Source organism: Parasteatoda tepidariorum, chromosome 1, assembly GCF_982258835.1.
Source record: "Parasteatoda tepidariorum strain Cologne lab strain chromosome 1, Ptep-v5.0, whole genome shotgun sequence".
Taxonomy (NCBI): domain Eukaryota; kingdom Metazoa; phylum Arthropoda; class Arachnida; order Araneae; family Theridiidae; genus Parasteatoda; species Parasteatoda tepidariorum.
Window position 1 is genome coordinate 115186032 of NC_141755.1, and position 12289 is coordinate 115198320.

Sequence of the window (12289 nt, forward strand, 5' to 3'; positions counted from 1 at the left end):
GAACTTGAAAATGAAATTCGCAAAGAAGAATCATCTTGGAAAATGGTTCTTCAAAGGTTATTCGATATCATACTTACCCTAGCAAAGAGTTCTTTGGCTTTGAGAGGACATCAAGAAGACTTAAGTCAGAAAGGATACCACGGAAAATTTCTGTCCTTTGTAGAGCTTGTCGCCCGATATGATCACATTCTCGGCAAGTTTTGGATATGCCCAAAGGTAATAATAATTATTTCTAAGTTTTTTTTTATCGTTTTATTTTGTTTATAATTATTAACTGTTTAATATCAGGACTTTTTTGAAATTGTGTTTTTTGTATGTTTTTAGGATCTACAAGATATTTGAGTGCAACAATTCAAAATGAAATGATTGAGAGCTTGGGGACCAAACTCGAAACCCATCTACTGGAACAAATTAGAGCGTCACCGTTTTTTGCCATCATAATGAATACAACACAGGACATATCGAAGGTAAATCAGCTAAACATTGTTGAGAGGTATGCAGTAATAACCAGATCGGAAAATGGAGAGCCAATTGATATAGAAGTAAAAGAAGTGTTTCTAGGCTTTTATGCAGCCATCAAATATGGCGCAGTAGATTTAGTCAACCAAGTGACAACATTATTTATCGACAAAAATATTGATTTAAAAAAATGTGTGAGGCAAAGCTATGATGGAGCCAGTGTGATGAGTGGTGTGTATAATGGTGTACTAAAACATATTAAGGATATCCAGCCTAACGCAGAGTACGTACATGGTGCCACTCATAACTTAAATTTGGTGATAAATGATGCCGTTAGCAGTTGTGTGGAAATACAGATTTTCTTCGCAACGTTGCAAGATTTGTATAACTTTTTCGGAAACAGCATCAAACGTTGGGATCTACTGTCAAAATTCACTGGCGAATCGGACACCACTCTAAAAAAACTAAATCCGACTAGATGGTCCAGTAGGGTCAATACGATATGTGCAATAAAACTTCGTTATTTTGATATTATCAAAGCATTATCAGAAATAGTTATAAAGAGTCCTAATAAAGATGAGCGTAGTGAAGCAGAGAGTATTAAAACAAAAATGCTGAATTTCGAGTTCGTGTTTCTTTGCGAGTTCATGCACAGTGTATTGAACGACATCAATTATGCATCCAAAACTTTACAAAAATGCGGCATCGATTTGGGCGAGGCGAGTAAAGTTGTAGCAGAGACCAAAGCAAAGTTGCAAATTTATAGAAATGATTTCGAATTATTCAAGTGCAAAGCCAGTGAAACTGCAAGAAAATCAGGTGCTGATACCCATTTTTAAGAAAAAAGGCAAAGAAAAGTTGTTGTTGTTCATTTACGTCGTACTAGAACTGCACAATGGGCTATTGGCGACGGTCTGGGAAACATCCCTGAGGATGATCCGAAGACATTCCATCACAATTTTGATCCTCTGCGGAGGGGATGGCTCCCCCGCTTCGGTAGCCCGTCGACCTGCACGCGAAGTCTAGCACTTTACGGTAGAACAGTTTAACGAGGACCAATACCGCACACCCTCGGCCCCTACGCAGGCTGATCCAAGTGGTCACCCACCCGCACACTGACCGCAGCCAGTGATGCTTGACTTCGGTGATCTGCTGGGAACCGTGTCTTAACGATCAGTCCACTCCGGGACGCAAAGAAAAGTTAAAAAACATTTTGATGAATTAGCTGCTGATCACCGATTTCCAAACCGAGAAAAAATATTTAAAATTGAGATAATCAATAATGTACTAGACACAGTAATATCTCAATTAGATACACGTTTTATTGGTATGAGTGCAGTCTGTCATATATTCGATTTTCTAACATCAACATTTTTATTACATGCTGATGAAGCAACTTTATTACAAAAGTGTGACGAATTCCAAAGAAAATATTCAGATATATAAGGCCCTAGTTTTTCACTTCAATTTATTAATATTTACCACCTAGTTTTACCTCAACTAACTCAAGCATGGACTGCTCACCAATTATGTAAGGAAATAATGAGCAAATATGGAGTGCTAGAATGCGACCTAACGGAAGTATTTACAGTAATGTTATTATTCTTTACAATTCCTGTCACTTCTGCAGCAGCTGAAAGGTCATTTAGCAAATTAAAAATAATAAAAAATTATTCCTAATTTTAAAGGGTTTTAGAAGGCGAATTTCCTCATTTTAAGCTCTTCCGAACACTTATTTTAGATACGCATACATAGTAAAATACAGGGCCTCATTGTGTACGCTCTAATTGACCTAAAAGCATTTCCACAGGTAGGGTACACTATTACCCGGTAATATAATACGTGGTCCAATTAAAATATTATGGGTCAATATTAAGGTACTACAAAGTCTGAATGATTATTTAATCGGTATAGACAGCAGTAAAGTCAAATTGATAGAGAAGTAAAAAAGTCAGCCAGAAAAGACAAAAGTGAATATTTCACAGACCTTGCCACTGAAGCTCAAAGTGCAGCGCAAAAAGGACAAATAAGTACTTTCTATCAGAAAGTAAAACAAATAAAAGAAAATAAACGAAATTCGCAATGTGCAATACGAGACAAAAACAATAAGTTACTTACTACGGATAAGAGGATCGAAGAAAGATGGAGAGAATATTTTGAAGATACGCTTAACGAAAACCATGTTGAAAATAATGCGTGGTTCAATTAAAATATTATGGGTCAATAGTAAGGTCCGATATCGGGCTTTACGTTAACATAGAAAAATGTCTTCGCGCTTCCTAATTTTAAATGGTTTTAGAAGGCGAATTTCCTCATTTTAAAGCTTTACGCAACTCCATTTTAGATATAAATACATAGTAAACATTAGGGTCACGTTGTATACCCCCTATAGAGCCTATAGTTATTTCCTCTGGTAGGGTACGCTAAAACTAGGTAAAATAATACGTGGCCCAATTAAAATATTATAGGTTAATATTAAGGGCAGATATCGTGTCGTTTGTTAGCATTGAAAAGTGTCCTCAAATTTCCTTGTTTTAATGCATTATTTTACACTGGTGTGCAGAACTTAAGCAGCAAGTGGCTTTTTGGCCGCAGCTCCCCTACAAAGTATAAGATAGCCATGAAATTGCAGTATAATATGCACGTAATTCAGTAGAAAGATTATTTGTATGCAAATTTTAGAAATAAAAGGTCGTAGGTGATGTAAGTGTACGTAAACCTTGTGGGTCGGCGCGCGCTGGTCAAAGCTGTGATAAAAGGGGGAAGAGCGCCGTAGTTAAAGACATTCGCTGCAAGTGCAAGTGGTTTGTTTTGTGAAACATGTCTTCAAGAAATCATTTAGACGACTTTACTCGAGGAAGAATGATTGGGAAGCTTGAGGAGGGGCATAGTGTGACCAGCGTCGCCGAAGAGTTCGGGATCAACAAAAGTGTTCTTTCTCGTCCTTGGAATGCCTTTAAAACTACTGGTACAGCAGTTCGGAAGGTTGGTGGAGGCCGTCCAAGGAAAGCAACACCAAGAGATGACCGTTACATTGTCCTCCAGGCAAAAAGAAACCGTTTTCAGTCAGCGAGCGCCATATCTCAGCAACTGTGCACAGCCACAGGATGACAAGTATCAAGATTTACAGTTTCCAGACGCCTCCACAAAGGTGGCTTATTTACTAGACGTCCTGAACGTTGCATACCTTTAAAAGTTAGCCATCGGCGGCACCGTTTAGAGTGGTGCAGAGAACACGACACTTGGAGATCTCATCAATGGAGTCGCGTCCTCTTCACACATGAGAGTCGTTTTAGTGCTACAAACGATTCTCAACGTCAGTTGATCTGGAGAGAGGTTGGAACTCGATTTCATCCCAATAACATCGCGGAAAGAGATCGTTACGGTGGTCCTGGAGTTGTGGTCTGGGGTGGCATTATGTTGAAAGGGCGGACTGAGCTTCAGTTCTTCGACCGAGGATCTGTAACTGGAAACCGCTACTGCAATGAGGTAATCCTACCCCATGTGCGTCTGTTCCGAGGGGCCATTGGAGCAGACTTCATTTTTATGGATGACAATGTCCGGCCGCACCGTACTGCTAATGTTCAAGAGCTACTGGAAAGTAAAGATATCACACGAATGGATTGGGCAGCTTACTCTCCAGATCTAAATCCCATAGAGCATGTGTGGGATGCAGTAGGGAGACGTCTTGCGACACGATAGTATCCTCCTGGTAACACCCATAGGCTGAAAGATGCGTTAAAGGAGGAATGGAGACGTTTACACCAAGAACTCCTGGATAATCTGGTGCTTAGCATGGAGAGACGATGCCAAGCAACAATTACAGTAAGGGGAGGGCATATCCCATACTAGGGAACATCTGCCAGTTGTACTTACGCTTCTTCAGGCAATCATGTGTAACGCCACTATATGTCAAATAAAGCCTTTTTTGTTCCATACCCTACTTTAAGCTTTATATTCATTTCTGAGCCATTCTTCTTTTACCATCGTTTAAGTATAAAATAATGTACATCATATTCAAATTTCATGTCAATCGGATAATTTCTTGTAGAGTTATGACAAAAAACGCACTTGTTGCTTAAGTTTTGCACACCAGTGTAAATATACATAGTGTACGTCCTATGGGGTCTATAATTAATTCCTGTGGTAGGGTACACTATTACCCTGTAATATAATACGTGGTCCGATTAAAATATTATGGGTCAATATTAAGGTCTGATATCGGGCTTTACGTTAACGATGAAAAATGACTTCCCGCTTCCTAATTTGAAAGGGCGAAGGCGAATTTCCTCATTTTAAGCTCTTCCGAACACTTATTTTAGATACGCATACATAGTAAAATACAGGGCCTCATTGTGTCCTCCTAATTGTCCTATAATTATTTCCACTGGTAGGGTACACTATTAACCGGTAATATAATACGTGGTCCAATTAAATATTATGGGTCAATATTAAGGTCTAATATCGCGCCTTGCGTTAGTTAACATTGAAATATGTCTTTGAATTTTTAAAGCTCTTTAGAAGGTGAATTTCCTTATTTTAAGCTTTTCAGAACACTTATTTTAGATATACATAAAGAGTAAAATACAGGGCCATATTGTGTACCTCCTAGTTGTTCTATAATCATTTCCTTTGGTAGGGTACACTATTCCTAGGTAGTATAATACGTGGTCCAATTAAAATATTGTGGGTCAATATTAAAGTCCGAAATCGGGCTTTACGTTAACATAGAAAAATGACTTTGCGCTTCCTAATTTTACAGGATTTTAGAAGGCGAATTTCCTCATTTTAAAGCTTTACGCAACTCTATTTTAGATATAAATACATAATAAACTTTAGGGTCACGTTGTGTACCCCCTATGGGGTCTATATTTATTTCCTCAGGTAGGGTACACTATACCTAGGTAATATAACATTGGCCCAATTAAAATATTATAGGTTAATATTAAGGGCTGTTATCGTGCCATTTGTTATCATTGAAAAGTGTCTTCAAATTTCCTTGTTTTAATGCACTATTTTAAATATACATAGTGTACTCCCTAAGGGGTTTATAATTAATTCCTGTGGTAGGGTACACTATTACCCTGTAATATAATACGTGGTCCAATTAAAATATTATGGGTCAATATTAAGGTCCGATATCGGGCTTTACGTTAACATTAAAAAATGACTTCGTGCTTCCTATTTTTAAAGGGTTTTAGAAGGCGAATTTCCTCATTTTAAAGCTCTACGCAACTCTATTTTAGATATACACTCATAGTGTGTGTATATTTTAGGTATACACAGATAGTGTGTGTATATGTTAGATATACACACATAGATATACACACTTTAGATATACACCCACTCACACACTCGCTCGCACAGTCGCTCACACACTCGTTCACACACTCGCTCACACACTCGTTCACACTCTCGCTCACACACTCGCCTGTTCAATATATATCGTTCACACATTCGTTCACACTCTCGCTCACACTTTCGCTCACACACTCATTCACACACTCGCTCACACACTCGCTCACAACCTCGCTCACACACTCGTTCACACTAGCTCGCAAACTCGCTCACAGACTCGCTCAGACACTCGTTCACACACTCGTTCCCACACTCGCTCACACAGTCGCTCACACACGCGCTCAGACACTCACTTGCTTTCACACACTAGCTCACACACTCGTTCCCACACTTGCTCACACACTCGCTTACACACACGTTAATATACTCGCTCACTCACTCGCCTGTTCTATATATATTTTTCCCACATTCATTTACACACTCGCTCACACACTCCCTCACACTCTCGCTCACACACTCGCCTGTTCAATATATATCGCTCACACATTCGTTCGCACTCTCGCTCACACAGTCGCCCACACACTTGTTCACAGACTCGCTCACACACTTTCTCACACACTCGCTCACACTCTCGCTCACACACTCGCTCTCACACTCGTTCACACTCTTGCTCACACACTCTCTCACACACTCGTTCCCACACTCGCTCACACACTCGTTCACACCCTTATGAAAAAGTCGAGGTATAAATGAGGTATAAACGAGGTGTATTTTAAAGGTATAATAGAGGTTGTTATTTAAATACGTCGTTAAGGTTGAAAAGGGTGCAAATGAATACTTTAAAATAAACCTCAAAGATACCTCCAGAGGCATATATGTTTCAACCTGAGGTGTTTAATTTTACATCTGTGGAAAGGTAGATATTTACTACTTTAAAGTGTTTCATTTTCAACCTTAGGCTATTACTTATCAGGCTGAAGTATATTTTTTTACACTTGTGGAAGTATTTATTCAACAACCTAAGGTGTGTCATTTTACACTTCAGGTTATTATAAATCAACCTCAGGTGTATTTTGTTCGACTTCAGGTAATTATTTTTCAACCTCAGGTATCTAATTTTATGCTTGTAGAGGTATATATTTTTTATCCTATGGTGTGTCATTTTTTACTTAAGGCTATTATAAATCAACTTCAGGTGCATTTTGTTCTACCTCAGGTAATTATTTTTCTACCTCAAATATCCAATTTTATGCTTGTAGACTATATATTTTTCAACCTATGGTGTGTCATTTTACACTTCAGTTTATTATAAATCAACCTCAGGTGTATTTTGTTTTACCTCAGGTAATTATTTTTCAACCTCAGGTATATAATTTTATACTTGTAGAGAAATATATTTTTCAACCTAAAGTGTGCCATTCAACACTTAGAAAGGTTATTTTTTATTAACGCCATGTGTTCCATGTTCTACCTTAAGTTATTATTTCGTAACCTCAAGTTTATATATTTGTATTTTTAGAAGTATTAATTTATCAACCAAAGATGCGACATTTTTCACTTCAGGCTTTTGTAGCTCAACCTAAATTTTTTTTAGCACTTACGAAGGTGAGGTGTTATACGGACCACCTAGTTTATTAATTTTTAGACTCACTATATAAAAAATATAATATATATAGAGATATTATATGTATTATATGAGGAATAATGTATATCATTAAATTTTTTTCACTAGTAGAGATCATTTATCAACCTGAAGTTTTTAATATTAAACCTTCGACAGTAATTGCTTCTTTTATTAAGCTATAAAAGAAAGTTTCAAATGTATAATTCTTCTATAATTTTAATAGATTGAATTAAATCATCTTAAAATAACACTTATCCAAATTCTACAGTTAGTAAAAATTATTTATGGGAACTCATACTCGTATTTTTAGAAGATAGTTGTCTAAGGTGCTTGAATTTTTAAAGCTATAAGACTACAAATTTAATTAATTAGTCAGCTGAAATTCAAATTACTTTTATTTAAAACTAAAATTTTATTTCTTTTACAAACCAACAAAATTATTTCAAATACTGTTTCTGTCTAGATGTTGAAACTTGTAATTATTGGAACCTAAAAGGAAAAAAAATACGAATTAGTAAGAAAGTTACATCTATACATAATAATAAACGCGGCTGTGTGTGTGTCTGTAATCACAATATATCGCCCTAGAAGCCTCGCCCAGGCACGAAACTCGGCACATAATTGTGTTTTGACATAATGAAGAAGCATTTTTTTTCTTTTTCAAAAATTTGGATTAGTTTTTTAGTTATCAGTCATTTTGTAAGGAAATCTATACTTTTTCGTCTTCAAAGAGCCATATTCAAAAAACTATTAAAAAATGCATATACTTTTCTCTACTCTTATAAATGTATGCTAATGCGAACCTTACAATTGAAATACTAATTTTCGACAACTTAAACCAATAATATGCGAAGGAATTAATAATTTAATTGTAAGGTTCGCATTAGTTTACATTTATCAAAGTGGAGAAAAGTTTAACTTTTGTATTAAAAATGTGGCAACATATTCGATACGTTAATAGAACGCTTCGCTTTGATATATTTGTCGCTGTTCATAATTCACGATCGCAACGAACTATAGGGGGCGTTGTTGTATGAGACGCTTACCTGCGATTTCCATATGAACCGTCATTCAGTTACTCTGGAGACGTCGTTAATGTAGCGTGTAGCATTGCAACGTTCCTTCTTTAATGTGGCTTATTAAATTTAAAAAAGAAAAATGCTTGATATTCTTTCTTGTACAACCGAAAACAAAATGGTATCTCTTTTTATTAGAGAAGGAATATCCAAAACACATCGGAAAAATATTTGTACATTAACAGAAAAAAATATGTATATTCTTATAAGAGTTAAAACCTAATGCCCGAGAAATAGTATTACTAAATTTAATGATATAACATGAAAGGCCCATTTAAACTTTACATTCTATAGTTTTAAGAATCATATTAGTTCAAAAATTAAAATGAACAAAAAGTATACATAAGCCTCATAATTTTATGAAATTTAATTTTGTAAACAACGTTTTTTGACAACAATTTTTATCAAAAAATTTCAAGTTTCAATAAAAATCATTATTTAGAAACTAAGAAACGTAAAATAAAGAATGCTGACGAAAAAAAAACAATTCTTTTTTGTCGCCATTTTTAGTGCTACGAATATTCGTCTTTGGGATTTGCCAAAAACAAAACAAGATGCAATTTTATTTTTTCAGGAGGGAAATATTTTACCGAAAAAACGAAAATGTACCAATTCCCACAACATAAAACTTTATCTTGGCAAACGTACGTTTTGGAAATGTTATTTCATTTGGAATCTTATTCATCAGAGTTCATATGGCGATATGATTGTTTTGAATCTATGCTAAACTCTATATCGGCTCATTTTCCACCGAAATCCAATTAACTATTTTGATTTTAAATAAAGTGCTTTATTTTATGAACTGTCGCAAAAATTTTAAGTGTAGATTGGCGGCACTTAAAAACCGCCAAATCTGTAGCGGCGGTGGCGTTAATACGTCGTAAGTACCGAATTTTTATTCCATACTTTTCTGAATCATATTATTTCAAACATTGGAATATACAAGAAGTATACATAAACACATAATGTTATACCATTTAATTTTTCAAAAGTATTTTGAGAACAATTTTTATCAAAAAATTATAAACTAAAAAACGGAAAATAAAGAATTCTTAGGATAAAAAAAACGATTTTAAGAATTATTAACATTGAAATAAAAACTTTCATATTGTTTCTTTTTTTATTATTCTTATAGTTCTTAATCAGACGTAAAAAACCATTCTGTAGAGAACCATCATCAAATGAAAAAAAAATATTTACAAGCAAATTTTTTATTGTAAAAATCATTGCACTTACCTGATTTATGATTCCCGGAGAATTCCAAAATGATAAGTTCCTTGTTTGAAAAGTTTATTCTCAAATAATAGATACATAGTTTATACCTTCATTACTTTTAGATAACATACTACACAGCAAAATTTTATAATTGATATGAATTTGAATATGTAGCTAAAAACAGAATAGCTGAATTCTAGTTGAACTTATTCTTTCAAAATTAAAAAAAACTTACCAAGAAAACGATTTAAATTAATTAAGAATCAGCACAAATGGCACTATTTCAAGTGACTTGGATAATTTTTTATTGTTGTTTTCCGAATTATATAGATACAGAAATATATACTATTCTATAACGAAGAAGAATATGCTATAACTATTACAATTCTATATGTTCTGAATTCATATTTATTCACTGGAATGACGAAAGCAATGTTGACTTCACTTTAATTCGTAATGAATTGAAGACAGAAGAAATGCATTTTACCTTAATACACACATCTGTAACAGTATCCGAAATCGGAAGTCATCAGTTGCAAGTTTGTTGATAATAGAAATTAAAAATTATTGAGGAATTTTTCTTCAAATGTTAGGCGTGTTCTGTTCCTGAAAGATTTACTAATATTCTGGAGATTTTTTTCAAGTTCTTCGGCCTTTTCCTTAGGGAAATTTTGTTTCTTATTTGCTGCTAAAAAATGGCGTCTGATTCAGTCAATGACTTTGATGGAACTAAATGAAAACGTGATAAATTAATGTCCGATATTTACAGGCTCCCGCTAGACGGCGTACTCGAGCGTTGCGATCGCGAATTGTTATAATAAGTTTTTCTTCTTCTTTCCACGCTCTATTTTTTTTTTTCTTCAGCGAAGACGATAATTTTTGTAGCGATATAGAAATAGAAATTGATACCATAAAAAATTATATAGAAATAGAAATTGATACCATAAAAATTAATTCGTTTTCGTGTTCTTTTCATGTATTTAGCATTTTAGTTTTTTTTTCGTAAGCGTTGTAGCTATATAATATATAAAATAGGAATTTAATTGTTTTTGAAGGAACGATCACACTTACCTTGGATCTCTTTGGTTTTTCTCTTCCTTATTTTAACAGTTTTTATTAAATGTAATTAGTTATTTTCAGAAAGTTTCAGTTTGCAGGTAAGCACTTAGATTTTAATATTGAAGTTTCATGATTTGCTTTCATTGCAATTGTTGTTCTAAAGTATTCGTTGACTTCTTAAAAAACCCGATTACTGACATGGCAGAACCGCCTTCCAAAAAACTTTGTATTTTGTCAAAGAAAAAGATATTAAGAGATTCTCAAAGAAAAAGAAGGGCCCAAGAAACGTCTGTGGAACGTCAAAGAAGGATGGAACATGACCGAATTTCGACAAGCAATTCTAGAGCCCAAGAAGTATCAGAGAAACGTCAAGGAAGATTAGAAGAGGATCGTGTCTCAACTAGCAGTGTTAGGGCCCGAAAAACACCTGAGGAACGTCAAAGAAGATTAGAAGAGGATCGTGTCTCAACTAGCAGTGTTAGGGCCCGAGACACCCGAGAAACGTCAAAGAAGATTATAAGAGGATCGTGTCTCTACTACCAGTGCTAGGGCCCAAGAAACATAGCGTGGCCGACAGCTGGCCGCCTTAGGCGGCTAGTTTACAATAATAGTAGCTGGTTTTGAAATATTAAAATATAGGAAATTGTTTTTTTTTTCATGATTTAAATTAACTGGATGAAATTAACTTTCTTTTTCAGCTAAATAGTATTACTCTTCTGCCATTTCAATTCAATCCTAGTAGCTAAAAAGCATGACAGGTATGACAGCCACAAAATAAAATACACTGAAGACAGTACTACCATTATCAACATTTACAGAAATTCAAATACATAATTTCAATCTTATTTTGCAATTTTAATACTTTTCATTTTTCTATACATCTGGTAACATTAACTTGTAAGTTTGATAATTAGATTTTCTTTCTTTGCTTTTTTACAGATCTTTAAACTCAATAAACCAAGTCTATATTTTTAAACTTTTTGTCAGACTTCATGAATCTAATAGCTTTTTTTAAATTTTTGAAGCTGATTCTGAAAAGGACTTATGCTATTGTCAATCACATCAGAGTTTCTTAAAAAATAGTTATTTTAATATTTTTTAATCAATGTAATCAAGAATCAAAAATCTATTAATAAATTAAAAATTTAATGTTATGTGCCAATTTTTATTCTCTTTTTACACTCAATCGAATAGAACAAATTACAAGCTGATAAGGAGCATTTATTTTAAAATTGTGAGTAATTTTTATGTGAAGAAAATGTCTAAGAGAGAATGTTGTGAAATAATACTTTTAAAATAAGTAGAGAATAATATCTTCTATATAATTTATAATACCGAGCAGAATAAAACTAATAGTTAGTTGTTACAAACACTTGTTTAAATATAAATACACATCCCATAGGATGAAATTCCAAAAAATGCATATTGCTTTCAACAATAAATGTTTTTATTTGCAATTGATTTTATTCAATTCTGGATTAAAATTGCATACTATACTCACTTATTTCTAAAAAATTTCAGATTTCCGAAATTCGTAAATTTTTGAAGTAGTGAAACA

General features: G+C 34.2%; 1 protein-coding gene across 1 annotated transcript; it reads left to right on the forward strand.

Annotated features, from left to right (window-relative positions):
* The first annotated feature begins 42 nt into the window (after nucleotides 1–42).
* On the forward strand, nucleotides 43–1298 carry LOC107444293 (zinc finger MYM-type protein 1-like). The gene is made up of 2 exons (XM_016058393.3): nucleotides 43–193; nucleotides 325–1298. Exons 1-2 carry the CDS (start codon nucleotides 43–45, stop codon nucleotides 1296–1298), a joined length of 1125 nt encoding a protein of 374 aa, XP_015913879.3.
* Nucleotides 1299–12289: the final 10991 nt, after the last annotated feature.